At 44.3% G+C, this 26865-nt stretch overlaps 1 protein-coding gene across 4 annotated transcripts in view; it reads right to left on the reverse strand.

Annotated features, from left to right (window-relative positions):
• LOC125448495 (alpha-2-macroglobulin-like) overlaps positions 1-26295 on the reverse strand; it is a 109814-nt gene extending 83519 nt beyond the window's left edge. For 3 of the 4 annotated variants that reach the window (XM_059641243.1, XM_059641241.1, XM_059641244.1), the window contains exons 1-11: positions 26170-26295; positions 22046-22229; positions 18364-18532; positions 16076-16128; positions 15129-15149; positions 9041-9209; positions 8088-8172; positions 7620-7725; positions 7122-7236; positions 3554-3663; positions 2677-2838 (exon numbers count right to left, since the gene is read on the reverse strand). In XM_059641243.1, coding sequence (XP_059497226.1) covers positions 2677-2838; positions 3554-3663; positions 7122-7236; positions 7620-7725; positions 8088-8172; positions 9041-9209; positions 15129-15149; positions 16076-16128; positions 18364-18532; positions 22046-22229; positions 26170-26225 — 1230 coding nt within the window. In that variant the 5' untranslated portion in view covers positions 26226-26295. Of the gene's footprint in view, positions 1-2676; positions 2839-3553; positions 3664-7121; positions 7237-7619; positions 7726-8087; positions 8173-9040; positions 9210-15128; positions 15150-16075; positions 16129-18363; positions 18533-22045; positions 22230-26169 lie in introns of those variants that run through there. The other variant, XM_059641245.1, reaches the window with a different exon arrangement.
• Positions 26296-26865: the final 570 nt, after the last annotated feature.

Genomic DNA, 26865 nt, shown 5'->3' on the forward strand with positions numbered 1-26865 from the left:
AGAGTTGTGAGAGCATGGAATGCGTTGCCAGCAGCAGTTGTGGAAGCAAGGTCATTGGGGTCATTTAAGAGACTGCTGGACATGCATATGGTCACAGAAATTTGAGAGTGCATACATGAGGATCAATGGTCGGCACAACATTGTGGGCTGAGGGGCCTGTTCTGTGCTGTACTGTTCTATGTTCTATGTTCTATGGCTCTGGAACTCAATCCCACTACGAATAAAAGCTAACACACCTAATTCCGTCTGAACAGCACTATCAACCTGGTTGGCAACTTGCAGGGATCTATGTACATGGACACCAAGATCCCTCTGCACATCCACACTACCAAAAATCTTTCCATTCACCCAGTATTCTGCCTTCCTATTATTCTTTCCGAAGTGAATCACTTCACATTTATCCACATTGGACTCCATTTGCCACCTTTCAGCCCAATTCTGCAGTTTATCCAAGTCTCCCTGCAACCTGCAACATTCTTCCACACTGTCCACCACTCCACCAACTTTAGTGTCATCTGCCAACTTACTAACCCATCCACCTATGCCTGCATCCAAGTCATTTATGAAAATGACAAACAGCAGTGGTCCCAAAACAGATCCTTGAGGCACACCACTAGTAACGGGACTCCAGGCTGAATATTTTCCATCAACCACCACTTGTTGCCTTTTTACAGAAAGCCAGTGTTTAATCCAAACTGCTGAATCTCCCTCAATCCCATGCCTCCGCATTTTCTCCAATAGCCTACCATGTGGAACCTTATCAAAGGCTTTACTGAAGTCATGTACACCACGTCAATTTCCCTACCTCATTCACATGCTTGGTTACCTTCTCAAAAAACTCAATGAGACACAACCTGCCCTTGATGAATCCATGTTGACTATCTCCATTCAAATTGTTGCTGGCTAGATGATTATAAATCCTATCTCTTATAATACTTTCCAAAACTTTTCCTACAACAGACGTAAAGCTCAATGGTCGAAAATTACCTGGGTCATCTCTACTGCCCTTCTTGAACAAGGGCACAAGATTTGCAATCCTCCAGTCCTCTGGTACTAAACCTGTAGACAATGATGACTCAAAGATCAAGGCCAAAGGCTCCAGCATCTCCTCCCTAGCCTCCCAGAGAATCCTCGGAAAAATCCCATCTGGCCCAGGGTTATTTACCTACCTTCACACCTTCTAGAATTGATAACACCTCCTCCTTACTAACCTCAAATCTTTCAATTCTAATAGCCCATAACTCAATCTTCTCCTCTACAATATTCTCCTTTTCCTGAGTGAAAACAGATGAGAAATATTTGTTTAGCACCTCTCCGATCTCCACAGGGTCCACACACAACTTCCCATTTCTGTCTTTGACTGGCCCTATTCCTACCCTCGTCATCCTCTTATTCCTCACATACCTATAGAAAGCTTTAGGGTTCTCCTTTATTCTACCGGCTAATGTCTGCTCATGACCCCTCCTTGCTCTTCTTAACTGTCTCTTTAAATCCTTCCTAGCTAATCTGTAACTCTCCATTGTATCATCTGAACCATCTCGTGTCAACGTCACATAAGCCTCCCTCTTCCACTTAACGAGATACAATTTCTTTAGTCAACCACAGTTCCCTTACCTTATCACTTCCTCCCTGCCTGACAGGGGCATACCTATCAAGGACTCGCAATATCTGTTCCTTAAACCAGCTCCACATTTCGACTGTCCCCATCCCCTGCATTTTGCGACCCCATTCTATGCCTCGTAAGTCTTGCCTAATCACATTATAATTGCCGTTTCCCCATCTATAACTCTTACCCTGTGGCATGTTCCTATCCCTTTCCATCACTAAACTAAACATAACCAAATTGTGGTCTCTCTCTAAGAGGCAATCTAACCACTGCTCCTTGATATTTAATAGTGTTACTGTCACTGAATCCCCACCATCAGCATCCTTGTGCATTATCATTGACCAGAAACTCAACTGGTCTTGCAACATTCAGAACAATTCAGATGCTCGGAATACTGTGATAAGATGGAATGCTCCCGTCCTGCCTGGATGGATGGCTCTCATACCCTCCATTAACCCTCTCATTCCCCAATTAATGCCTGATACCCTCTATAAACCCCTCATTTCCCAATCAATGCCTGATACACTGCATAAATCCCCTTAGTCCCAATCCAGCCGTTGAAACCTCTGACTAATCCCCACATTCCCCAACCAGGCCTGATACCCTCATTAACCACCCCATTCACCTCTCAGCCCAACACCCTCTATAAACACCCTCAATTCCGATAGTCCCTCAAGCCTTCTATAAACCCATTACTCAACACGGAGTGTGTGATCTCTTTCATATGTCCATTCAATCCCCATATGATCCCTTATACCCTACGCCAACACATTCTTTACCCACACAGTCCCTGATATCCATTATAAAGCCATCCATTTCCCACATAGTCCCTGATACCCTCCAGAAATGCATTCACTAAACACAGGATGCCTGATAAGCTTTATAAAAAAATTCATTATCCACACAGTACCCGACATCCTCCACAAAACCATTCATTACCTGCACAGTGCCTAATATCCTCTATACAATCATTCATTACCCATATGGTGCCTGAACCAGTCCACAAATCCAGTAATTCCTCACTCTGTCCCTGACGCCCCTGTTTCCTCTCCACATGTTTTATCACTTACCGTTATGGAAAGCAACTCATTGGATTGTAAGGGGGTTTCCAGAACCACTGAGCTCATCCCCTTCTCATCTGTGACCGCCAATATTGCACCAGGCTTCCAGGAATTTAACACTTTGATTGTCACATTGGTGACAGGTTGTCCTGTAGTATACTGGATTTTTATCTGAATAGAGACAGCCGATAAGTCAGTATAATGTCACAGAACAAGGAAAGCTGAAACATCCATAAACAGTTCACAATTGTGTGCAGGAGAGTATAATACTATTTACATTACACAGTGCATGTAAGCGAGTGTAACCCTGTATATATTACACAGTGTGTGTCAGAGAGAGTAACCCTGGATATATTGCATAGTGTGTTTATGAGAGTTTAGCCCTGTATATATTACACGGTGTGCATGTGTGTTGGGAAACTTAACCCAATATGTATTACAGCATGCATGCCTTCGGAAACTTAACCCAGTATATATTACACGGTGCATGTGTCGGAGAGTTTAACTCTGTATACGCTACAGAGGGCAGCACAGTGGCTCAGTAGTTAGCACTGCAGCCTCACAGCACCAGGAACCCGGGTTCAATTCCAGCCTCGGGCGACTGCCTGTGTGGAGTTTGCATATTCTTCCTGCATCTGTGTGGGTTTCCTCCAGGTGCTCCGGTTTCCTCCCACAGTCTTAAGATGTGCAGGCTAGGTGGATTGGCCATGCTAAATTGCCCATAGTGTTCAGGGGTGTGTGGATTATAGGGGGATGTGTCTGGGTGGGATGCTTCAAGGGGCGGTGTGGACTTGTTGGGCCGAAGGGCCTGTTTCCACACTGTAGGTAATCTAATCTAATCGAATCTACACAGTCTGTGTGGAAGAGTTCATCCGTCTGGCCTTACTTGTGCAGTGTATGGAATTCCAGGTTTGTAATAATCTTCCACATCCTCAAATGTGATCTTCATAATTTCACTTTCAACTTGACATGTTGCACTTGACTGTATTGGAATACCTTGAATTAGATTCAGTGGTTTTAGATGGAAGCTATAGACATTTGGAGATTGATCAAGAAAATAACGGAGAGAGATTGAGAATGAAGCAGTGCAAGAGAGACTGTGCCAAGCTACAGCATTCATGTCAGACGGAGTGAGAGACTTTTAAGTTATTCAGAGAGTAAAACAAATTCCAAAAAAGGGAGGGACAGTGACAGAGATATTGTGCCAGAGGGTGTCATCAAGAATGAGATGGAGAAACAGAGAAGGAAAGGCAGGATGGTGGGGTATGGGAGACTGCAGACAGTGAGAGACAGAGCAAAACAGACATGGGGACAGATATGAGGAGAGAGAGTAAGAAACAAAGAAGCAGCGATTGGAAAACTGAAACGCAGAAATAAATATGCAAAGACAAGTGTAGAGAGTAAGATCATGGGCAGAGTCTTTGATTGTTTGAGACTAAGTTTGAAGCTGGTCCTAAAAACAGTAGGGACTACCACTCGTAGAACATAGAGCACAGAACACTGCAGTGCAGTACAGGCCCTTCGGCCCTTGATGTTGCGTCAACTTGTGGAACCAAACTGAAGCCCATCTAGCCTAAAATATTCCATTATTATCCATAAGTTTATCCAATGACCATTTAAATGCCCTCAAACTTGGCAAGTCTACTACTGTTGCAGGCAGGGCATTCCATGCTCTCACTACTCTCTGAGTAAAGAACCTACCTCTGACATCTGTCCTATATCTATCACCCCTCAATTTAAAGCTATGCCCCCTCGTGCTAGCCATCTCTATCCGAGGAAAAAGACTCTCACTGTCCACCCTAACTAATCCTCTGATCATCTTGTATGTCTCTTTTAGGTCGCCTCTTAACCTTCTTCTCTCTAACGAAAACAGCCTCAAGTCCCTCAGCCTTTCCTCGTAAGACTTTCCCTCCAAACCAGGCAACATCCTAGTAAATCTCCTCTGCACCCTTTCCAAAGCTTCCACATCCTTCTTATAATGCGGTGACCAGAACTGTACGTAATACTCCAAGTGCAGCCGCACCAGAGTTTTGTAGCTTCACCATAACCTCTTGGTTACGGAACTCGATCCCTCTATTAATAAAAGCAAAAACACTGTATGCCTTCTTAACAGCCCTGTCAACCTGGCTGGCAACTTTCAATGATCTGTGTACATGGACACCGAGATCTCTCTGCTCATCTCCACTACTAAGAATCTTACCATTAGCCCTGTACTTTGCCTTCTGGTTACTCCTACCAAAGTGCATCACCTCACACTTGTCTGCATTAAACTCCATTTGCCACCTCTTAGCCCAGCTCTGCAGCTTATCTATGTCTCTCTGCAACCTACAGCATCCTTCGTCACTATCCACAACTCCAACGACCTTAGTGTCGTCTGCAAATGTACTAAGTCATCTTTCCACGCCCTCATCCAGGCCATTTATAAAAATGACAAACAGCAGTGGACCTAACACCGACCCTTGCGGTACACCACTAGTAACTGGTCTCCAGGATGAACATTTCCCATCAACTACCACCCTCTGTCTTCTTTCATCCAGCCAATTTCCGATCCAAACTGCTATATCTGTACGGGCTAGGTGGATTGGCCATGCTAACTTGCCCATAGTGTTCAAGGATGTGTAGATTAGGTGGGTTATAAGGGTCTGCGTCGGATGCCCTGAGGGTCGGTGTGGATTAGTTGGACCGAAGAACCTGTTTCTGCACTGTAGGGATTCTACGGATCGAAAGTGATGGATAGGGTCATCTACTGTGCTATAGATCAGCACCTGGTCAGTGATGCCTAGTTTGTGTTCTGTCAGGGTCACTCAGTTCCTGACGTCATTACAGCCTTGATTCAAATATGGAGGAAAAAAAAAGAGTTGAATTGCAGAGGTGAGGTGAGGTGAGAGTCACCTTGATGTTGACATCAAGGCTGCATTTGAATGAGTGTAGCATCAAGGAACCCTGGAAAAACTCGAATCAGTGGGTATTGGGGCAAACTCTGGTGGCTGGAATCATAACTAGCACATAGAAAGATGGTTGTGGTTTTCGGAGATCCAGCATCTCAGCTCCAGGGCATCTCTGCAGGAATTTCTCAGGGTAGTATCCTAGACCGAAGCATCTTCAGCTGCTTCATCAATGACCTTACTTCTATCATCAGAAGTGGGGATGTTCATTGATGATTGCACAATTTTCAGTATCATTTGCATCTCCTCAGATACTGAAGCAGTCTGTGTCTAAATGCAACAAGATTTGGACAATATCCAAACTTGGGCTGACAAGTGGTAAGTAACATTCATGCCACACAAAGGTGAGGCTATGACCATCCCAATAAGCGACAATTTAACCACTGTCCCTTCCAATCAATTTCCTGCAGCAAGTAACTGTAAGTAAAGCCTGTTCACCATTTACCAAGCACAAGTGAGGAGTGTTATGGAATACTCTCCACTTACCTGGATCACTACAGCTCCAACAACACTGAAGAAGCTTGACACCATCCAGATCAAAACAGCCCTCTTGATTGGCACTACATCCACAAACATTCACTCCCTCCACCACAGACACCCAGTAGCAACAGTGTGTACTTTCTACAAGGGACACTGTAGAAATTCACTAAAGATCCACAAATAGCACCTTCTATATCCACGATCACTTCCGTCTAGAAGGACAAGGGCAGCAGACATATGGGAATACCATCATCTTCAAGTTCCCCTCCAAGCCACTTACCATCCTGATTTGGAAATATATCACCATTCTTTCACTGTTGCTGGGTCAAAATCCTGGAATTCTCGCCCTAATGGCATTGCTGGTCAACCCACAGCAGTTACACTGCAATGCTTTAAGAAGGCAGTTCACCACCACCTTCTCAAGGGTAATGAGGGATGGGCAGTAAATGCTGGCCAGCCAGCAACACCCACATCCCACAAATGAATTTAAAACAAAAGATGGAGAGAGACAGTGAGGGAGGGGTGTATGCAAAGTGAAGGGATGAGACACAGAGGAGAGAGAGTATGAGGGAGAAATAATATGAGGGTAGAATAGAATGAGGGAGAGAGGCAGAGGGAAGAGAGACAGGATGATAGGGGGAGACAGAGTGAAGGACAGAGGGAGTGGAAGCATGACAAGATGATGAACAGTCAGTGAGAGAGAGGCAGAGTGATTAGGAGAGACAGCGGTGGAGGGAGAGAGGGGGATGGACACAGTGAGGGTGGGACAGAGTTGGAGTGAGAGCAGGACAGAGGCAAAGTGGGAGAGACAGTGGGACAGAGAGAGAGTGGTGAAGATTGAATGCCACAGGAGTTTGAGAGAGACTTAATGAGGGGAGAGACAGGTATACAGTAGGAGATACTGATTGGGAGAGGCACCAGGACAGAGTTTGAGAGCAGAATAAGAAACTGGCAAGCTGATGACACTGGGCAGAATGTGAAAGAGAGAGAGAGAGGTGAGCACATAGTTGCATCTGTCCCGAGACTGACCTGTCCCCTCTTCTGTCAGGACAAACTGTGCATCAATGCGTCTGTGGTTTGGACTTTCTCTGAAGTGGAACACATCAGTGGAGAGATCTGTAGACAGGCAACCATTCAAATCCATCTGAAAAAAGTCAATTCATGGCTGGTAATCAGAGGACAACAAAAAGGGGGAAACAGACCTCATTCCAGGCAAACACAGAAACGCTACAAAATTCTGCGGCAGTCCCTCAGCACTGACCCTCCAACAGTGCGAACTCCCTCAGCACTGACCCTCCAACAGTGCGAACTCCCTCAGCACTGACCCTCCAACAGTGCGAACTCCCTCAGCACTGACCCTCCAACAGTGCGAACTCCCTCAGCACTGACCCTCCAACAGTGTAGCGCCCCCTCAGCACTGACCCTCCGACAATGCGGCCCTTCCTCATCACTGACCCTCTGAAAGTGCAGCCGTGAATGATCTTAGCTTCTTCACGGGGAAATGACTTCAATCAAAGTAGGACCTACCTCACCAAAAATGTGCTGGCAATGAATAGGGTCAGAGGCATCATCCATACGATCCAAACAAACGGTGCCATTCACCTGTCCCTTCACAGGCTTCCCATATGTGTACCTGCAAAATACAGAGTCCAAAGTTACACATAGAGTAAATCTCCGACCACCCCATTTCCATCAAACACTTCCAGGTCAGCTGCAGCAAAGAGTGAGATAAGAATAAATCTCTCTGTACCCTTTGAAACTCAAAGTAACTGTCTCACAATACTGTACCCCATCAAATACTCCCAGGACAGGTACAGCATAGAAATTGATACACAGTAAAACGCTCTCTAAACTATCCCCATCAAACATCCCAGGACTGGTACAGAACAGGAATAGATACACAGTATAGCTTCCTCTACATTGTCCCCAACAAACATTCCCAGGACAGGGTCAAGACAGGTTTAGGTGCAGAGTATGGACAGTGGGACATTTTACCTTCCGCACACTTCAATGTGGATCGTTGGGTCAATAGCTGTGATTTTTTCTGGCATTTTCACCTTCAACTCAGCCTTGGGTAAAACTGAATGAATGAAAGGTTAGAAATTCAGTCTTGTTCAGCCACCACAGTTGAAACTTTAACCAAGTTATAGTCATCCCCATTCCTGACAGAGACTTCTGAGATCAGCTCCCAGTCCAACTACAGTAGACTTTTAACATTTAATCCATAAGAGAGGTTGAAAATATTGAGCCTCTACTCATTGGAATATAGAAGAATGAAAGGCAGCTTTATTAACACATACAAGATTTTTAGGGGATAACTAAGCCAAGATGAGATGCCGAAAATCGGGAGCAAAATTGGAAATTGCTAGCGGAACTCAGCAGGTCTGGCAGCATCTGTAGGGAGAACCCAGATCTGTTAAGATTCTTTGGGGGCTTAACAAGGTAGATGCAAAGAAGTCATTATTCCTTGTGGGACAGTCTAGGACCAAAGGGCATCTTCTCAGAATAAGGGATCACCCTTTTAAGGCAGGAATGAGATTGTTTTTCTCTGAGAGTGGTGAACCTGTGGAATTTTTTAACGCAGAGAGCTGGAGAGGCTGGGTCATGATGTATATTCAAGGCTGAGTGAGAAAGATTTTTAAACTGGTTAGGGAATCATTGGAAAAGGGCAACAATGTGGAATTGAGAATGATCAGATCCGCTGGGAGCTCATTGAATGGCCGAATAGCCATGACAGGCTGAATAGCCTAATCCTGCTCCTAAATCTTATGGTCTTTAGGCTGGCCTTAAATGTGACATCTTTGACTCTGTTTTTGCCCTTTAGTCAGTTGGCGTATGTCAACTCTGACCTAATTTCTGACCCTTAGCAGCAGACTGCTGATGAATAGAAAGGGGAGTGGAGGCTATGCTGTTCAAGAGCGACGTTCTGTCTGGGTCAGATATCGTACCGTACTCTTCCACACTGAAATGATGGAGGAATTTCCTCCCCTGGCTCTGCATTCCTTCGATCTCGTATGTCCCCAGGAGCGGTTCACTCATCAGGTCAAAGGCCAGATCCACAATCCCCTGCCTGGGCTCTACATCTCTCCACTGTCCAATTCGGTTTCTCTTTGGGTCCTATCAGAGCCATGGAAAGAGACGAGAGCAAAAATTGCTTAATGTTGAAGACTCAAATCACTTCCCAGGAACAAAGAGTTGTCTACTGGCTATCACATCTCTTCACCCACACAACTTAATAAACGTAAATGAATTTGACAAACTGAATTCAAAGAACAGAGAACAAAGAAAATTACAGCACAGGAACAGGCCCTTTAGCTTTCCAAACCTGCACTGACATACCACCTGTCACAACTAAAACCCCCTATCCTTCTGGGGACCGTATCCCTCTATTACCATCATATTCGTATATTTGTCAAGATGCTGTTTAAAAGTCACTATAGTAACTGCTTCCACTACCTCTCCCAGCAGTGAGTTCCAGGCACTCACCACCCTCTGTGTAAAAAATCTGCCTTGTACTTCACCTTCAAACCTTGTCCCTGGCACCTTAAATCTATGGCCCCTGGTAACTGACTCTTCTACCCGGGAAAAAGCTTCTGACTGTCCAATCTGTCCAGGCCCTTCATAATTTTGTAGACCTCTATCAGGTCCCCCCTCAACCTCCATTGTTCCAGTGAGAATAATGCAAGTTTCTGTAACCTCTCCTCATTGTTAATGACGTTCATACCAGGCAACCAATGTCTGTACCCTCTCCAAAGCCACCATATCCCCTGCTAGTGTGGTGACCAGAATTGAACACAATCCAAATGCGGCCTAACTAAGATTCTATAAAACTGCAACATTACCTGCCAATTTTTAAACTCAATGCCCCAGCCGATGAAGGCAAACATGCTATATGCCTTGTTGACTACATTCTTCATGTGCATTACCAGTCATTCATTTCAGTGACCTGTGTCCCTGTGCACCCAGATCCCTCTGCCTATCAGTACTCTTAAGGGTTCTGACAATTTCTGCATATTTTCCATCCAGATGAGACCTTCCAAAATATATCACCTCATATTTTTCAGGATTAAACTCCATCTGCCATCTCTCTGCCCAAGTCACCAACCAATCTATACCCTCTATAGTAAATATATAGGAACTTGCTCTAGTCATAATATGCTCTTCCAAATGTATTGTTAAAACATCCTAAGTATTCACTTCAAGTAATTTCTCAATCACTGATATGTCAGATTAACTGGACAGAGATAGTAGGAACTGCAGATGCTGGAGAATCTGAGACAGTTGTCTCAGGTTTGTCTCCCTCCCGTCTTCCTTGATCAACCATTGAACATTAGATAAATTCCAACCTGAGGCATCATGCCCAAATCAGAGAAACGTTGGTATATCCTAGCCAGTGCATTTACTGTCCGTACCTACCTCTTTTCAAATCCTATGCTGGGGTTTATCCAACAAATTAGACAAAATTACATTGGGCAAAAAGAGAATGATTGCGTTTGACAGGTCAAATTTCTGTAAAGATGTAAACAGTAGCAACATAGGATCAATAATAGGTCTTTCAGCTCGAGCTCATTTTGCTTTTCAATTAGATCAGAGCAAAGCATCCACCTCAGTGCCAATTTTCCTCACCATCTCCATACCCGCACGAGTTATTAGTCTCCAGAAAACAATCGATTTCTGTCTCAGAACTTTGACAATCTTCTGCAGTAGACAGTTCCACAGATTCATTTCCTCTGGATGAAATCATTTCCCCTCATCTCTGTAACCTCATCTGACCCATACACCCCTCCCTATCTTTGTAGGACCGGTCATAAATGTCATGCAAATATGTTACAAATGAAGAAAGAAAGTGTTGGGGAAACTCAGCAAGTCTGGCAGCCACATTGGAGAAAGAGAGAGATCATCTTTTGGGTCTGGTATGCCCCCTCATTGGAACATTGTGTCTAAGTTCAGAAGAAGAATCAAATTGGACTTGAAACATTATCTCTGTTTCTAAGGTTTTTACAGTAGCTTTGTAGCTCGTGTTGTGGATGCTGTCAGTGGTTGGCACACCAAACTGGTTCATTGTTGTTCCGCAAACGTTTTATTACCCTGCTGCGTAACATCATCAGTACAGCTTCCAATGAAGTGCTGTTGTGTTTTCCCGCCTGTTATTTAAACTCTGGAGCCCATTGAACTGGATTACCTCATTTCTGGTTTTCCTTCACAATGGAGTGTATATGGGGTCAAGTTCAATGTGTTTATTGATGGCTTTCTTCATGGAGTGCCAGGCTTTTAGGAATTCCTGTGCCTGCATCTGCTTTGGTTGCCCCAGGAATCTGGTATTGAACCAGTTGAATTGGTGGTTATCCTTATCCATGTGGACCACCAATTCGACTATGACAACACCTGGATCCTGGGGCAAGCAAAGCAGAGACAGCATCCGAATTCCTAGAAGCCTGGTACTCCATGAAGAAAGCCATCAACAAACACATAGAGCTTGGCCCTATATACAATCCACTGTGAAGGGAAACTGGAAGTGAGGTAATCCAGCTCAATGGACTCGAGAGTTTAAATAACAGGTGGGAAAACACAATGGCACTTCATCGGAAGCTGCACTGATAATGTTACCCAGCAGGGTAATGAAACGTCTGGCAATTTGTATAGGACTTCACAGCCCGGATTGGAAATTGGCTTGAGGGTGGGGCACAAGAGTGTAAGTATAGATTAGCATTTCTCAGACAGGAGATGAATTAAAAGTGGCATTCTCCATGGACAGGTGTTGAAAACCTTGTTTTCTTTCCTGATTCATATATATCCCAGATTGTAACCAATATATGATCTCTACATCTTGGTAGGCCTGATGTGGAGATGGGTGTTGGAGACAAAATCTCTAAATTTTCAGAAGATACGAAGCTCGGGAAAATAGTGAGCTGTGAGAATAACATTGAGCGACTTCAGAGCGACACTGAAAGATTGACCAAATTGAAGACACCTGGCAGATGAATTTCAATGCAGACAAATGTGAGATAATGCATTTTGGTTGAAGAAACATGGAGAAATAATACAGGCTCAATGGTGCAAGGAGATCTCGGGGATCCCCTACGTAATTCACTAAAGGAGGCTAGATAAGTTGATACAGATATTAAGAAGGTTTATAGGATCCTCAGGTTTATAAATAGAAGCATAGGGTATAAAACCAAGGAAGTGATTCTGCATCTCTCCAAGTCATTGGTCAGACTACATTTGGTGTATTGGGTTTGGTTCTGAGCACCCTATTTAAGGATGTTAAAACCCCAGAGACAGTGATTTACCAGAATGATATCAGGAATGAGGGAGTTTAGATAGAAGGAAAGATTAGCGAAATTAGGTTTTTTATCTGTGGAGCACAGAAGATTAGGAGATGATCTTATTGATGCGTTCAAAATTTTGACAAGGTAAAGAATGATATGCTGTTTCCATTTGTGGGTATGTTAGTAACTCAGAATCATAATTTCAAGATTGCCAGCAAGAAAGCTAAATGAGATTAGGAGAAACTTCTTTACTCGGAGAGCTGTTAGGATTTGGAGCACGCTGCCTGAGAGAGTCAAAGAGGTAAATTCCATACGGAGTTTCAAAAGAGAGCCAGATATATATTTGAAAATGATGATGTTAGAGTGCTATGGAGACGAGGCTGGCGAATGAGACCACCTGAGTAGCTTTCTTAGGAGCCAGTACAGACACAGTAGGTCAAATGGCCTCTTTCTGAACTATAAAATTCTACTATTTTAAGTGTGAATTTGAGGCAGGGTTCTAAGCGGTGCTTTAATAAAAATCTCCAGAGCAAGAAATGGCAGGGGCAGGGAATGAGATGTAGGTCAAGAGATCTGCCTGCGTTTAATAAGATGTCGGGAGTGTAGGGAAACATGTTGATTAGTGAGTAGGTTTGGTCAGTATTTCTAATCTTTAAAGGGTAAATTTGGTATTCAGATGGTATTTAAGCCTCTCGACTTTTCTTTTTGTTCTCTTCTTTTCTGAGAAATAGCTTTTAATGTTTTCACAATAAGTTTATTTTGAAATGATGGTTACCAAATAGTGTTGACAGGTGCTGAACACCTTGCAGTACGCATCGAGTCATGGACATACCATGTCTCCCAGACAAACACATCTACAGGAAGTGTCCTCAGCTGCACAAGCTCCAGCTCCGGGTTTTGGAACTTGAAGAGCAGCTGGAAAAACTGTTGAGTACCTGCAAGGTGAATGGATATATGGTCAGTGCGTATAGGATGATGGTCACACCTGCAGATTAGATTGGTGCAAGCAGGGAGGGAATGCAGGACTTTTAGGCAGTCTAAGAAAACCAGGAGGGTTGTGCAGGACTCTCCTGAGTCATGACAGTGCAACCAGAACCAAGCCACAGGGGAGGAATAAGAAGAATGGGAGAGCAATAGTTACAGGGGATCATCAGGAATTATAGTGCTGTGTTGTCTCCCTGCTGCCAAGCTCAATAATAGCAGGGAGCAGCTGCAGGGCATCCTTCCGGAGGAGGGAGGTCAGTCACGGTCCACACTGATACTAAAGACACAGGTAGGAAGAGGGACGAAGTCCTGAAGCAGATTTTGGAGAGTTTGGCAGAAAGCAGGTCCTCACAAACAGTAATTTCTAGACAACTTTCAGGGCCACATGTGAACTAAGCATTAGAACAGGACGACAGACCGTTTGTACACATTACTGGAGAACTAGCGTAGGAAGGAGGACGTCAGATTCCTGACACAGTTCTGGGGCAGGTAGGACCTGTACACCTGTATGGGCTACACCTTAACATGCCGCCTTTGATATCCTCGCAGGGGAGTTTACTTGTGCTGCTGGGCTGGACTTTAAACTAACTCATCAGAGGGTTGGGAACCTGACTGGTAATCCAAACTGAAAGGAAGTGACATTAGTAATAGGAAGTTGAAAAGATGCTCAGGAGGCAAGGAACAAGAAACAAAGCTGGGCATCAAGTGTATTTCAAAAGTGGAATAATATCAGAGGGACAAAGTTGAGGGCACTCTAGTTGAATACTCGCAGCATTCACAACAAAGACGATAATCTAAAAGGCATCAAAAGAGTTATGTGGGTATGATCTATTCACTATGACAGAAACATGATTGCAGGGTGATCAGGACTAGGAACTGAATATTTAACATTTAGGATGCTAGACAAGAAGGAAAACTTGTACTGATAATAAGGGATAGGATGAATACATTATTAAAGGAAGATCTCAGAATGGAAGAGCAGAATGTAAAATCTGCATGGGTGGGACTAAGAAATATCAAGGGAGTAGCAGACATTGTTTGGAGCTATTTATAGGCCAACAATAGGTGTGGCAATATGGGGTATGGTATTAATCAGGAAATGACAGAAACACATAGCTTGGGCTATGAGTGATGACAGTATGCACAGGCACTGGGTAACCAACTCAGCACTAAAACTGTTGAGAACAGCTTTCCGGAGGGTGCTAGGGATGATTCTCTGGAGCAGCAAGTTGAGGGTGTACTCGTTGCAGATTTAGTATTTTGCAATGAAAAAGGGAAAATTAATGATCTTGTTGTAAAGGAACTTTTAGTAAAGAGTGATCAAATATTGCATTATGTTTGAAATGGAGGTATTTCATTCGAAAACAGAAGTGTTAAATTTGGATAAGGGATATTATGAAAGCATGAGGCTCAAACTGGCTGAGGTGGATTGGGAAAATAAATGTCAAGGCATAACTGAACATGGGTAAATGAAAATAAACTAAAGCAAAGGGAAGCCAAGGCACCAACTCAGGGACACTTAAGGAAATAGAGTCACACCTATTCATATTATCCTTTCTACATTCCCCTTACTCCCTACAATCCTCCTTACAATCTCATGGCAACAGCCCCTCCAGCATCCCTACAAGTTGCTGGTGAGTATTTAGGCAGGGGGTGGTTCTTAGGACTGTCCTGCTCTGTGTTTCTGCCCCATACTGGGTGGATTGGGAGCTGCCATTAGTTTGGCCTGACTTCAGGGCTTGAGCCAATTGCATTAATGTTGGAATCTGGAGGTTGTACTCACCCACACGGTTATCAGAGAATACTGCAAATGAGAGAAAAAGAAAGATTGAGTGTCTGAGGAAGAGGCCTCCGGGAAAAATAACAAAAAATATCAACACCAGTTTTGCCTGGTGCAGAGGGCAGGAAAATAGGGGACTGAGTTGGGGGAGAAGAGCACTGACTGGGCAAGTGAGAAAGTGGGGAGGGTGGAGAAGGACGTAGAAGGAGAAACAGAGAAATATGAGAGTTACAGAGACAATTAAAGTAGCAGGGACAGGGAGAGGAGGAAGACTGAGAGGGAAAGAGAGAGAAAGAAGGAGAAAGGGAGATGGAGAAATGAGGCAAGAGAGAGAAAGAAGAGAGAGAGAGACAGACAGAGAGACAGAGACAAACTGAAAGATTGTGGAGAGAGAGAAACAAGGGGAGACAGACAGGCTGAGACAGTCAGGCAGAGAGAGAATGAGAGAGACAGGAACAGCGGCAGAGAGAAGAGAGAGGGGCAGAGAGAGATAGAGACAACCATAGTGAGAGACAGAGATAGTGGAGAGGCATTCAGAGATAGATACAGCAAGACAGGGAGCGATAAAGAGAAATAGACAGAGAGGATAGCAACAGCGAAACAGAGAGAGAGAGTGAATGAAATAGAGAAACCATGAGAGGGATGGAGTCAGTTAGAAAGAAGAATGAAACACATTGGCAGAGAAGGTGACAGAGAGCGATGGAGTGAGGGACAAAGACAGAGAGAGGAAGAATGTGACAGAAAGAAACATAAAGAGACAGAAAGAGGCAGGCAGACACACAAAGACAGAGAAACATATAAGGAGAGATATACACAGAGACAAAGAGAGTTGCGACAGTGAGAGAAAGGGAGAGAAAGGTACTGGGACAGAAAACTGGGGCATGGGAGAGGTGAGAAGTCTGTCAAATTGTGGAATTGAGGAATGCAAGGAATAGACTGAGAAATCTCACCTTTTCCTGAACAGCCGTGAAATTCTCAATTAATGTCACAATCCTGAACTTCACTGAAAAACAGAAAAGCACAGTAAGATTCCAAATGCAATGGACAATCCAGAGATTTCACAGTGAATATCAATCCTCTAGGATCTGTACTCAAGGCCAATCCCTGAACGAGGCAGCCAACTGTAACACAGATATAGGTTGAGCCCATTCAGCCCCTTTTTGATTTTGTTATATAGAAAACATGGCCATTCACCCTACTTGAGCCTATTAGGCAGAAAAAGGAGACCATTCAGCCCCTCTCAATCTGATGAGCAGGAAAACGAGGAGGTCATTCTGTCCTGCTTGAGACTGCTACACAGGAACAAAAGGAGGACGGACAAACATTTGAACAATTAATTTAGATCTAATTTGGAAATTACTTCCACCATTTACCTTAGTTTACCACAATCATAGTCATACAGTATGGAAACACACCCTTCAGCCCAAATCTCTATACCGACCAATTTTCCTAAATTGAACTAGTTCCATTCGCCTGTTTATGGCCCATATTTCTTGAAACCCTTCCTATCCATGTGCCTATCTTTTAAATATTGTAATTATACTCACCTCTATCACTTACTTTGGTAGCTCATTCTGCATATGTCCCTCAGGCCCCCTTTTAAATCTTTGCCTTTTCACTTTAAAACTGTGCCATCTAATTTTGGACTCCCTACCCAGGGGAAAAAACCTTGGCTATTTACCATATCTATGTTCCTCATGATTTTATAAACCTCTTTGTGGTCATCTCTGCCTCCAATGCTCCAGGGAAACATGTCCTTGCCTATCCAGGCAAGCCAAACATTCAAATCTCAGTAATGTCCTTGAAAATCTTTTCTGCACCCTTTCCAGTTTCGCAACATTCTACTCATAGCAGGGTGACCAGAATTGTGTGCAGAACTCTAAACGTGGCCTTTCCAATGACTTGTACATCCGCAACATGACATCCCAACTCCTATACTCACAGCTCTGGCCGATGAAAACAAGCATGCCAAACACCTTCTTCACCACCATCTACCTGGATTAATAGCTGTTAAAAATTTTCACATAAATTTAAGGTTTATCAATGAAACTGCCAAGCCAGCATGCCCCATGACTCATACCCCCACTCCTACCACTACATGCATGAGGGTCAATAGTTTCTCCAGTTGCAGATGTCCCTTAGCTTTGACGATGTGTATCCCGCATTGCTCCTGAACAGCCTAGCTCTCCTGTTGAACCTGCAAACTATTTAGACAAGGTGCATGTGGGCTGCATCATGCTGGCTGAGTCCATTTCAAAACTGGTGAGGCTTGTAGAATTGGCATTTTGAATGGATTTCAAAATGATTGAGGATATATGGGGATTGCTGGCTGGACCACCATTTTATTGTTCCCTAGTTTTCTTTGAGAAGGTGATGGTGAGCTGCTTTTTTGAACTGCTCTAGCACACTTGCTGTAGGCTCAGCCACAATGATGTTAGGAAAGGAATTCCAGGATGTTGACCCAGTGATACTGAAAGAATGGTGATATATTTCAAAGTCAGGATGGAGAGTGGCTTGGAAGGGAACTTGCAGGGGATAAAGTTCACATGCACCTGCTGCCCTTGTCCTTCTAGATGGAAGTGTTTGTGGGTTTGGGTGATGCTGTGTAAGGATCTTTCTGCAAATTCTGCAGTGCATCTTGTAGATAGTACACACTGGTGCTACTGAGCATTAGTGGTGGATGGCTTTGGATGTTTGTGGAACTGATGCCAACCAAGCGTGCTGCTTTGTCCTGGATGGTATAATGAGTGTTGTTGAGATGCACCCATCCAGGCAAGTAGGGACTATTCCATCACACTCCTGATTTGTGCCTTGCAGATGGTGTACAGGTACTGGGGAGTTAGTTGAGTTATTCACTGCAGGATTCCCAGCCTCTGACCTGGTCTTGTAGCCACTGTATTTATATGTCTCCTCTAGTTGAGTTTCTGGTGAATGGTAACCCGCAGGACGTTGGGGTATTCAGTGATGGTAAAAACACTGAATGTTAATGGGTAATGTTTAAGTTCTCTCTTATTGGTGATAATTATTGCCTGACACTTGAGAGGCACAGTTGTAGGCGATTCAGTGATAATAATGTCCAGTGCTGAGACAGTGGGAGCTGCCTTGTTTGGCTGACATGGCTATAGTGTGGGATCTTTCCTGGTGACAACTTGCTGTTGTGATTGTAAAGTGGTTTCTTTCTAGAAACAAGATCCTCCCTTCCTCCAGAACTTTTCTGTCATACAAATTCAACACTCACCTGTTTGCCCAGCTTTGTAAACAGGCTTGTCTGTCTGTACAAATGTCTGAGGCTCATAGCTTTCCAAAATAACATTCTTGCTATCTTCCGTGGTGATGTTTGGCCCTGATCTATGGACTGTGACCTTGATCAGTGGAGGAGAGTTGAAGGCAAATTCTGTGTCTGCAACCTGCTCAAAAAATACATAATGTCAGATCAATATCGCACCACAGGAGCAGGGTACCCCATTCAGCCCCATCCTCGAGTCTGCTAGACAGCAACAGGAAAAGGGCACTCAGCCCCAATTTCAGCATACTGCACACTAAGAAGAGGAGGCCATTCAGCCCCTCCTTGGGCCTGCTGTACAGTAACAAGACAAGACCATTCAGCCCCTTCAACAGTCTGCTGCATAGGAACAGCAGGAAGCCATTCAGCTGCTCGATTCCATTATTCAGGTAAAGGAAGAGCCATTCATATGATCAAGAAGAATGCAAAGTGGAAGAGGCAATTCTGCCACTTCAACTTCTCCATCATTTCATGAGATCACGACCGATGTAGCTGTGGCCCCTACTCCACATTCCTGACTCCCCCAATAGCCAGTGAGTCCATTGCTGTTCAAGAATTTATTGAATTCCTCCATTAAAAACAAAAATGCTGGTCTCCGTTGATGTTTGGGGAAGGGAGCTGCACAGACTCATCATGCTCTGAGAGAAAGTGGGTTGTCACAACTCACAGGGGAATTGGCTTGATATTGAGACCCAGTAATCCCAGAATCATCACAAGTGTAAGATTAAATCAAACTGTCCAAAATCCCCAATTTCCTGACCAACCAACCGAAGTAATAAAAACTCTCATCAGGTTTCTGCAATAAACAAGAAAATCACGGTTTATTGCAAACAATATATAGAAGCAATGCCAATGACAATATATGAATTACAAAGTTATAACTCTACAACTTAAACTCTATTCCTCCTGAAAGTCCTCCCTTCACAAAGCATAGGCACACTTTTCCTCTCAATGTTCCAGGGAATATAGTTAAGTTTCTATTGTCCCACAGAACTGTAGGACTGCGGAGAGATGGCTTGTGGTGCTTATTCCCGAAGGTCACCATGCCTCAGGCAACAGAAGGAAACTTCATTGTAACTTTTTAGTTCCAGGGAATACATAGAATTGTATACAATTCATAATTTGCTCCAGTAAACTTCGACTTTTTTTTTAAAACTGCAGCCATCTCTCTCTCTCTTCCCATGGTCTCAGACAATGTAGAGAAACTCAGCAGGTCTGGCAACATCAGTAGAGAGAGAGAGAGAAAAAAACAGAGTTAATGTTTTGAGTATAATGTCACTCTTCCTCAGAACCGTTCTGATGATAACTCTGTTTATAGTAGGGAGTGGTGAAGCCTCACTGCACGTGTACAAAGTGCTGGTGAGACCATATTTGGAGCACTGTGAGCAGGTTTGGTCCTCTTTTTTGAGGAAAGATATTATTTCATTGGAACCAGTTAAAAGAAGGTTCACAAGAATGATTGCCAGTATGAAGGAATTGTTTTACGAGTTAAGGCTAAACAGGATGGAATGCTATACACTAGAGTTTAGAAGAATGAGAAATGATCTGAATGAAACATAAGGGATTCTTAAGGGGCTTGACAGGGTAAATGCTGAGATGATGTTCCAAAAGGGGAAACAGTCTAGGACTGCAGGGCAGAGTCTCAGAATAAGGGGGCACCTGTTGGAGACTGAGATGAGGAGGAATTTCTACTCCGAGGGTTGAGAGACTTTGAAACTCTTTACTCTTTGTCACAATGCTACGTGGGAGCAGAGTCCTTGTGTACCTTTAAGGCTGAGGTAGATTCTTGATCAGTCGGGGAATCAAGGATTATGGGAAAAGGTATAAAATATGTGTGTGTGTGTGTGTGCGCGCGCGCGTATGTGCATGCATGTGTATGTGAGCGTGCATATGTGTGTACATGCAAGTGTGTGCGTGAGTGTATGTGTCTGGGTGTGCATGTGTGAGCATGAGTTGTGTGTGTGCGCACATGTTTTGTGTGTGTGTGTCTGTGCGTGTGCATGTATGTCTGTGTGTCCCTCTGTGTGTATGTGTGTGTGTGTGTGTGTGTGTGTGTCTGTGCGTGTGCATGTATGTCTGTGTGTCCCTCTGTGTGTGTGTGTGTGTGGAGACAATTCAGGAATGAGGAAGTCACACGTGAATGATCTAGATTCAGATTGGGAGGATTGACCACCTTCAAACAGATACTCTCAGCTGTCAGGTGCTGGGGGAAATCACTTCTCTGTATTGATATTTTACAATTCTTGAACCGTCTTGAACAGATTCATTCAGCTGCCCCTCTGAAAATGCATTGAATCTGTGTGTTTGTCTTTGTAGGCTGTGGGCTGTTATCATGGAGACATTCCAGGGCCAAAACAGTGGGTATAACCTTCCCAGGTGCAGAATATCTCATGCCCCAATCCAACAACCCCTTCACTGAATGGGTCAACTATCTTCAAATTCATTAATGCATGATGACAGGCTCTGTCAGTCCTGAGTCAATGTGAAGACTGGGTTCAGTGACAGGCTGCTGTTCTGTGTTAGTGTAAAGAATGGGCTCAGTGACAGGCTGCTGTCCTGAGTCAGTGTGAAGACTGGCCTCAGTGACAGGCCTGTGTCATTCTGGATTGTGGGAGCAGAGTCCTTGTGTACCTTTAAGGCTGAGATAGATTCTTGATCAGTCGGGGAATCAAGGATTACTCTCCTCAGGCAGCATATTTCCTTGAATATTTGAACTGATCAGGAAATTGATGATTTCTCTGAAGTACTGTTTCAAAACTCCTGATGATTGAGGGCTCACTCACAGTGAGATGAGCCCTGTGAAACAACAGCACGGTTGGCAATATTACAATACCATCTGCGAGATCACCAGTCCCTGCAATGTTAAATCATGTATTTACAACTTACTTCAGGCTTTTTTCAGGGCATGTGGCGGTCTCTATCTGGGCCCAACATTTATTGCCCATCCCGAGTTGCCTTTGAGAAGGTGGTGGTGAGCTGCCTTTTTGAACTGCTATTGAAGGTCAACCCAAAATGCTGTTCGGTAGGAAATGCCAGGTCTTTGACCCAGCCACTGTGAAGAAACAGTGATATTTTCTAACTCTGGATGTTGAGTGGCTTGGAGAGGAACATGCAGATGTGGTGTTTCCATGTATCTTGTCCTTTGGCCTAATCGCAGGCTTGGAAGGTGCTTCTAAGGAGCCTTGGTGAATTTCTGCAGTGCATCTTATCGATGGCAGACACTGTTGCTAATGAGCTCAGTGGTAGAGTGAGTAAATGCTTGTGGATGGGATGTCAATCAAGCAGGTTGCTTTACCCTGGATGGTGTTGAGCTTCTTGAGTGTTGATGGAGCTGTACACATCCAAGCAAGTGGAGAGAATTCCATCACACTCCTGACCAGTGCCTTGTAGATGGTGGGAAGGTTTTGAAGAAGTCAGGAGGTAAGTTATTCGCTGTAGGATTCCCAGCCTCCAGCCTGTTATTGCAGCCACTGTGTTTATATAACTAATCCAGTTCAATTTCTGGTCATTGCTCCCTCTGATCCTAACCACCCACCCCCCCGCCATCCCGCCGCCCCCCATCCCCCGCTGCTTCCCCCAGATGTGCTGAAGCAGGAAAGGGAATCAAATATGTGAAACACCGTGACCCCAAACTTACAGTAAACTGGAAGCAATTGTGTCCTGCACTTCCCAGCAGCTCCTCCTCCAGGAGTATGTTTTGTGTCTGCTCATTCTTAATTGTCAGTTTCTGGGGGTAGGTCTCATTTCCAGGTGACAGCAGGACACAAACCCTCTCAAGAGTATTTGTACGAATCTCCGCAGGGATCAGAACGACATAGTGTCTGCAAGTAAGGGAGGCTTGGTTTAAACAGGGGAGTAGAATAAAGATATGCAGCCTGACCACACTCCAGCCTGAGTGTGACTCAGTCGCGACAACATTATGGTTTCAGCATGGTTTGCTGTCCCTGCAACATAAAACATAGAACATATAGAATATAGAACATAGAACAGCACAGGCCCTTCAGCCCACAATTTTGTGCCGACCTGTTAGCCTACTAAGATCAATCAACCCTGCATACCCTATCCTCCATGTGCCTATCCAAGTGTCACTTAAAAGTCTGTAAGGTATCTGGCTCCACTACCACTGCCGGCAGCGCATTCCACACACCCACCACTCTCTGTGTGAAGAGCCTACTTCAGACATCTCCCCTATACCTTCCTCCAATCACCTTAAAATTATCCCCCCTCATAATAGTCATTTCCACCCTTGGAAAAAGTCTCTGATTATCCAGTCTATCTATGCCTCTCATCATCTTGTACACTTGTATCAAGTCACCTCTCATCTTTCTTTCAACCAACGAAAAAAACCCTAGCTCCCTCAACCTTTCCTCATAAGACCTGGCCTCCAGTCCAGGCAGCATCTTGGTAAATCTCCTCTGCACCCTCTCTAAAGCTTCCACATCTTTCCTATACTGAGGTGACCAGCACTGAATATAGTATGCCAAATATGGTATAACCAGAATTTTATATAGCTGCAGCATAACTTCAGGGCTGTTAAACTGAATACCCCTGCCAACACGCCATATGCCTTCTTTACAGATCAATCAACTTGGGTAGCAGCTTTGAGGAATCTATGGTTGCGGGCCCCAAGATCCCTCTGTTCCTCCACACTGCTGAGGATTCTGCCATCAACCCTGTATTCTGCATTTAAATTTGACCTTCCAAAATGAATCACTTCACATGTTTCAGGGTTGAATTCCACCTCCCACTTCTTTGACCAGCTCTGCATCCTGTCAATGTCCCATTGCAACCTACAACAGCCCTCCACGCTGTCCACAACTCCACCAACCTTTGAGTCATCAGCAAACTTACTAACTCACCCTTCCACTTCCTCATCCAAGTCATTTATAAAGATTACAAAGAGCAGAGGTTCCAGAACAGATCCCTGTGGAACACCACTGATCACCGAGCTGCAGGCTGAATATTTTCCATCAACTACCACCATCTGTCTTTTACCGGACAGCCAGTTTTGTATCCAGACAGCCAAATTTCCTTGAATCCCATTCTTCTCTACTCTCTGAATGAGCCTACCATGGGGAATCAAATGGCTTATCAAATGGCTTATTAAAATCCATACACACCACATCCACTGTTCTACCTTCATTGATGTGTTGTGTCACATCCTCAAAGAATTCAGTAAGGCTTGTGAGGCATGACCTGCCCCTCACAAAGCCTTGCTGATTATTTCTCAACAAACTGTGCTTTTCAAAATAATCATAAATACTATCTCTCAGAATCCTCTCCAATAATTTACCCACCACAGAAGTGAGACCAACCAGTCTGTAATTTCCAGAATTATTCCTATTCCTTTTCTTGAACAAGGGAATGACATTTGCCACCCTCCAATCTTCTGGTACTATTCCAGTGGACAGTGAGGACAGAAAGATCATTGCAAAAGGGCAGCAATCTCTTCCCTTGTTTCCCGTGGTAAACTTGGACATATCCCGTCTAGCCCAAAAGGGACTTATCTAACCTCATGTTTTTCAAAATTTCTAGTACTTCCTCCTTCTTTATATCAAACTGTGCAAGAATATCCGTCTGTTTCATCCTGTCCTTACAAACGTCAAGCTCCCTTTCACTGGTGAATACTGAAGCAAAGTGTTCATTAAGGACCTCCCCTACCTCCTCTGACTCCGTGCACAAGTTCCCTCCACAATCACTGATTGGCCCCACCCTCACTCTGGCTATCCCCTTGTTCCTCACATAAGCATAGAACCTTGATCCTACCTGCCAAGGTTTTCCTTGATCCCACCTGCCAAGGTTTTCTCATACCCGCTTCTAGCTCTCCCAAGTCCATTCTGCTGTTCCTTCCTGGCTACCTTGTGGACCTCTAGAGCCCTGTCCGATCTTTTCTTCCTCAACCTTAAGTAAGCTTCCTGTTTCCTCTTGACTAGGTGTTCCACGTGTCTTGTCATCCAAGGTTCCTCACCTTACCGTCCTCTCCTTGCCTCTTTGGAACAAACGTATCCAGTACTCATAGCAATTGCTCCCTAAACAACCTCCACATTTATGTTGTGCATTTCCCTGAGAACATCTGATCCCAATTGGTGCTCTGTAGTAAGATAATAAAATGTGAGGCTGGATGAACACAGCAGGCCAAGCAGCATCTCAGGAGCACAAAAGCTGACGTTTCGGGCCTGGACCCGTCATCAGAGACTGATGAAGGGTCCAGGCCCGAAACGTCAGCTTTTGTGCTCCTGAGATGCTGCTTGGCCTGCTGTGTTCATCCAGCCTCACATTTTATTATCTTGGAATTCTCCAGCATCTGCAGTTCCCATTATCTCTGGTGCTCTGTAGTTCTTGCCTGATAGCATTATAATTCCCCCTCCCCCAATTAAATACTTGCCCGTGCCGTCTGCTTCTATACCTGTCCGTGAACTTGGTAAAGGTCAGGGAGTTGTGATCACCATCAACGAAATGGTCTCCCACCAAGAGATCTAACACCTGACCTGGTTTGCTGCCAAGCATCAAATCCAATATGGCCTCTCCTCTAGTCAGCCTATCTACGTATTGAGTCAGCAATCCTTCCTTAACACGCCTGACAAAATCTGCTCCATTCAAACCATTTGCACTTAGGAGGTTCCAATCTATATTAGTGAAACTATTATTAGTTTGTTAATATTAGGGAAAATATTAGGGAATATCTATTGGTTTACAGTCATAGAGATCCACAGCACCGAAAAGGGCCCTTCAGCCAGTTACAACAGGGGAATCAGGATTGCAAAACTGTGAACTGTGGGAATACATAGGATTCCACCCAGCCCCATGCTGGGGCCTGCAAAATCTAATCTAATCTCACTCTGCCCTCTCACAGTGGACAATATCCCACCCAGTCTAATCCCACTCTCACCCTCACTCCCCATATACTTGGATATCCCATTGTTTAATCCTACTCCCTCACTCCCACCAACATTTAATATCCTCCTTATTCCTCATACCCATTAATATCTCATCCATCTAGTCCCACCCTCCTCCTCATTCCTCATACTCTTTAATATCTTGCCCAGTTTAATCCTGTTCTCCTCTTCACTTCCCTAACATTTTAAGAGATCAGCCAGAATATACATTATTCCCAGCTCCCATTTATATTCTAAACTGTCTGATACCCTTCCAGTGAGTTCAAGTTTTTTGGCCCAGTGAAGCTGAAGGAATAACAATATATTTCTAGTCAAATGCTAAGTGGTTAGGAGGAGAACTTGCAGCAGATGAGTGCTCCCATGTATCTGCTAACCTCGACTTTCTGGATAGAAGTAGCTGAGGCTTTGGAAGTTGTTGTATAAAGGGGCCTGGATGAATTTCTGCAGTGTGTCATTTCGATGGTACATAGCTCTGACTCAGCATCAGTAGTGAAGAAGTTCTGCTCAATTCAAAATATCCACCCTCAGGACTCACCCTGTGACAGTACAGCACTCCTGTACCGAATCACTTCTGACTCTTCAGTGTGCGGCACTCCCTCAGTACTGACCCTCCGTCAGCGCCTCACTCCTTCAGCACTGACCCTCTGACAGTGCGGCGCTCGCTCAGTACTGACACTCCCACAATGTGATACTCTCTAATTACTGACTATCCTACTCTAGGCGAATCCCTCTCTCTCTACCTCCCTTCACAATCATCTACCATCAGTCCAGTTCAGTCTCACCCTCTTTTCTGCCTCTCCACACTGCCCCACGTGTTTCTCTTTCTCCCCCTTGTCTAAAATCCAACCTGCCATCCAATACTCACAGTCCAGCTTGCACTGCTGTGAGCAGTAGGTAGAGAAGAATAGCTCGAGGGAGCATCTTCCTGCTTTCCGTTTCACAATCACCAGAAAAATGAGATTCTTATCTCCGTACAGCAGTTATATCAACTACAGATGGTCACTAGCCAGCATTTCAACATCCACTGAGGCACTCTGTAAATAGAAACAGCTACAGTATATTTACGGAGCTAACTATTAACCAAAAAGCAAGCAGAGAATCAGTGTATGAGACAGGGATAGAGAGGCAGAGAGAGATCAACAAGTAAACTGCTGAGGGAACATTGCTGCCTACGTGACCTGTGCTGTCCCTGACCCGGGAGTGATCGATTGTAACAGTATACAGGAAGCTTTGCCTTCAGCTTAAAAGTGGAGACGGAGCTTTACCTTGAGTTAACCCTATACTGTACCTGTCCTGTGAGTATTTGATGGGACATTGTTGAGTGAGCTTTATCAACCATTTACTTTCAGATTAAAAGAATAGATGAGTCTTTATTCTGTGTCCATCCCCTGTCCGGAAGTGTTTGATGAGGACAATGTTGAAGAAGTTTTACTTTGCATCTAAAACTGTGCTGAACCTGTCCTGAGTGTTTTTGGGGTCGTAGAAGGAGTTTTACCCTGTATGTAACCTTGGATTGTCCTGTTCTGGCGATGTTTGATGGAAGCAGTCTCGAGGGGGCTTT

The sequence above is a fragment of the Stegostoma tigrinum genome, chromosome 41 (genome assembly GCF_030684315.1).
Source record: "Stegostoma tigrinum isolate sSteTig4 chromosome 41, sSteTig4.hap1, whole genome shotgun sequence".
NCBI classification, from domain to species: Eukaryota; Metazoa; Chordata; class Chondrichthyes; order Orectolobiformes; family Stegostomatidae; genus Stegostoma; species Stegostoma tigrinum.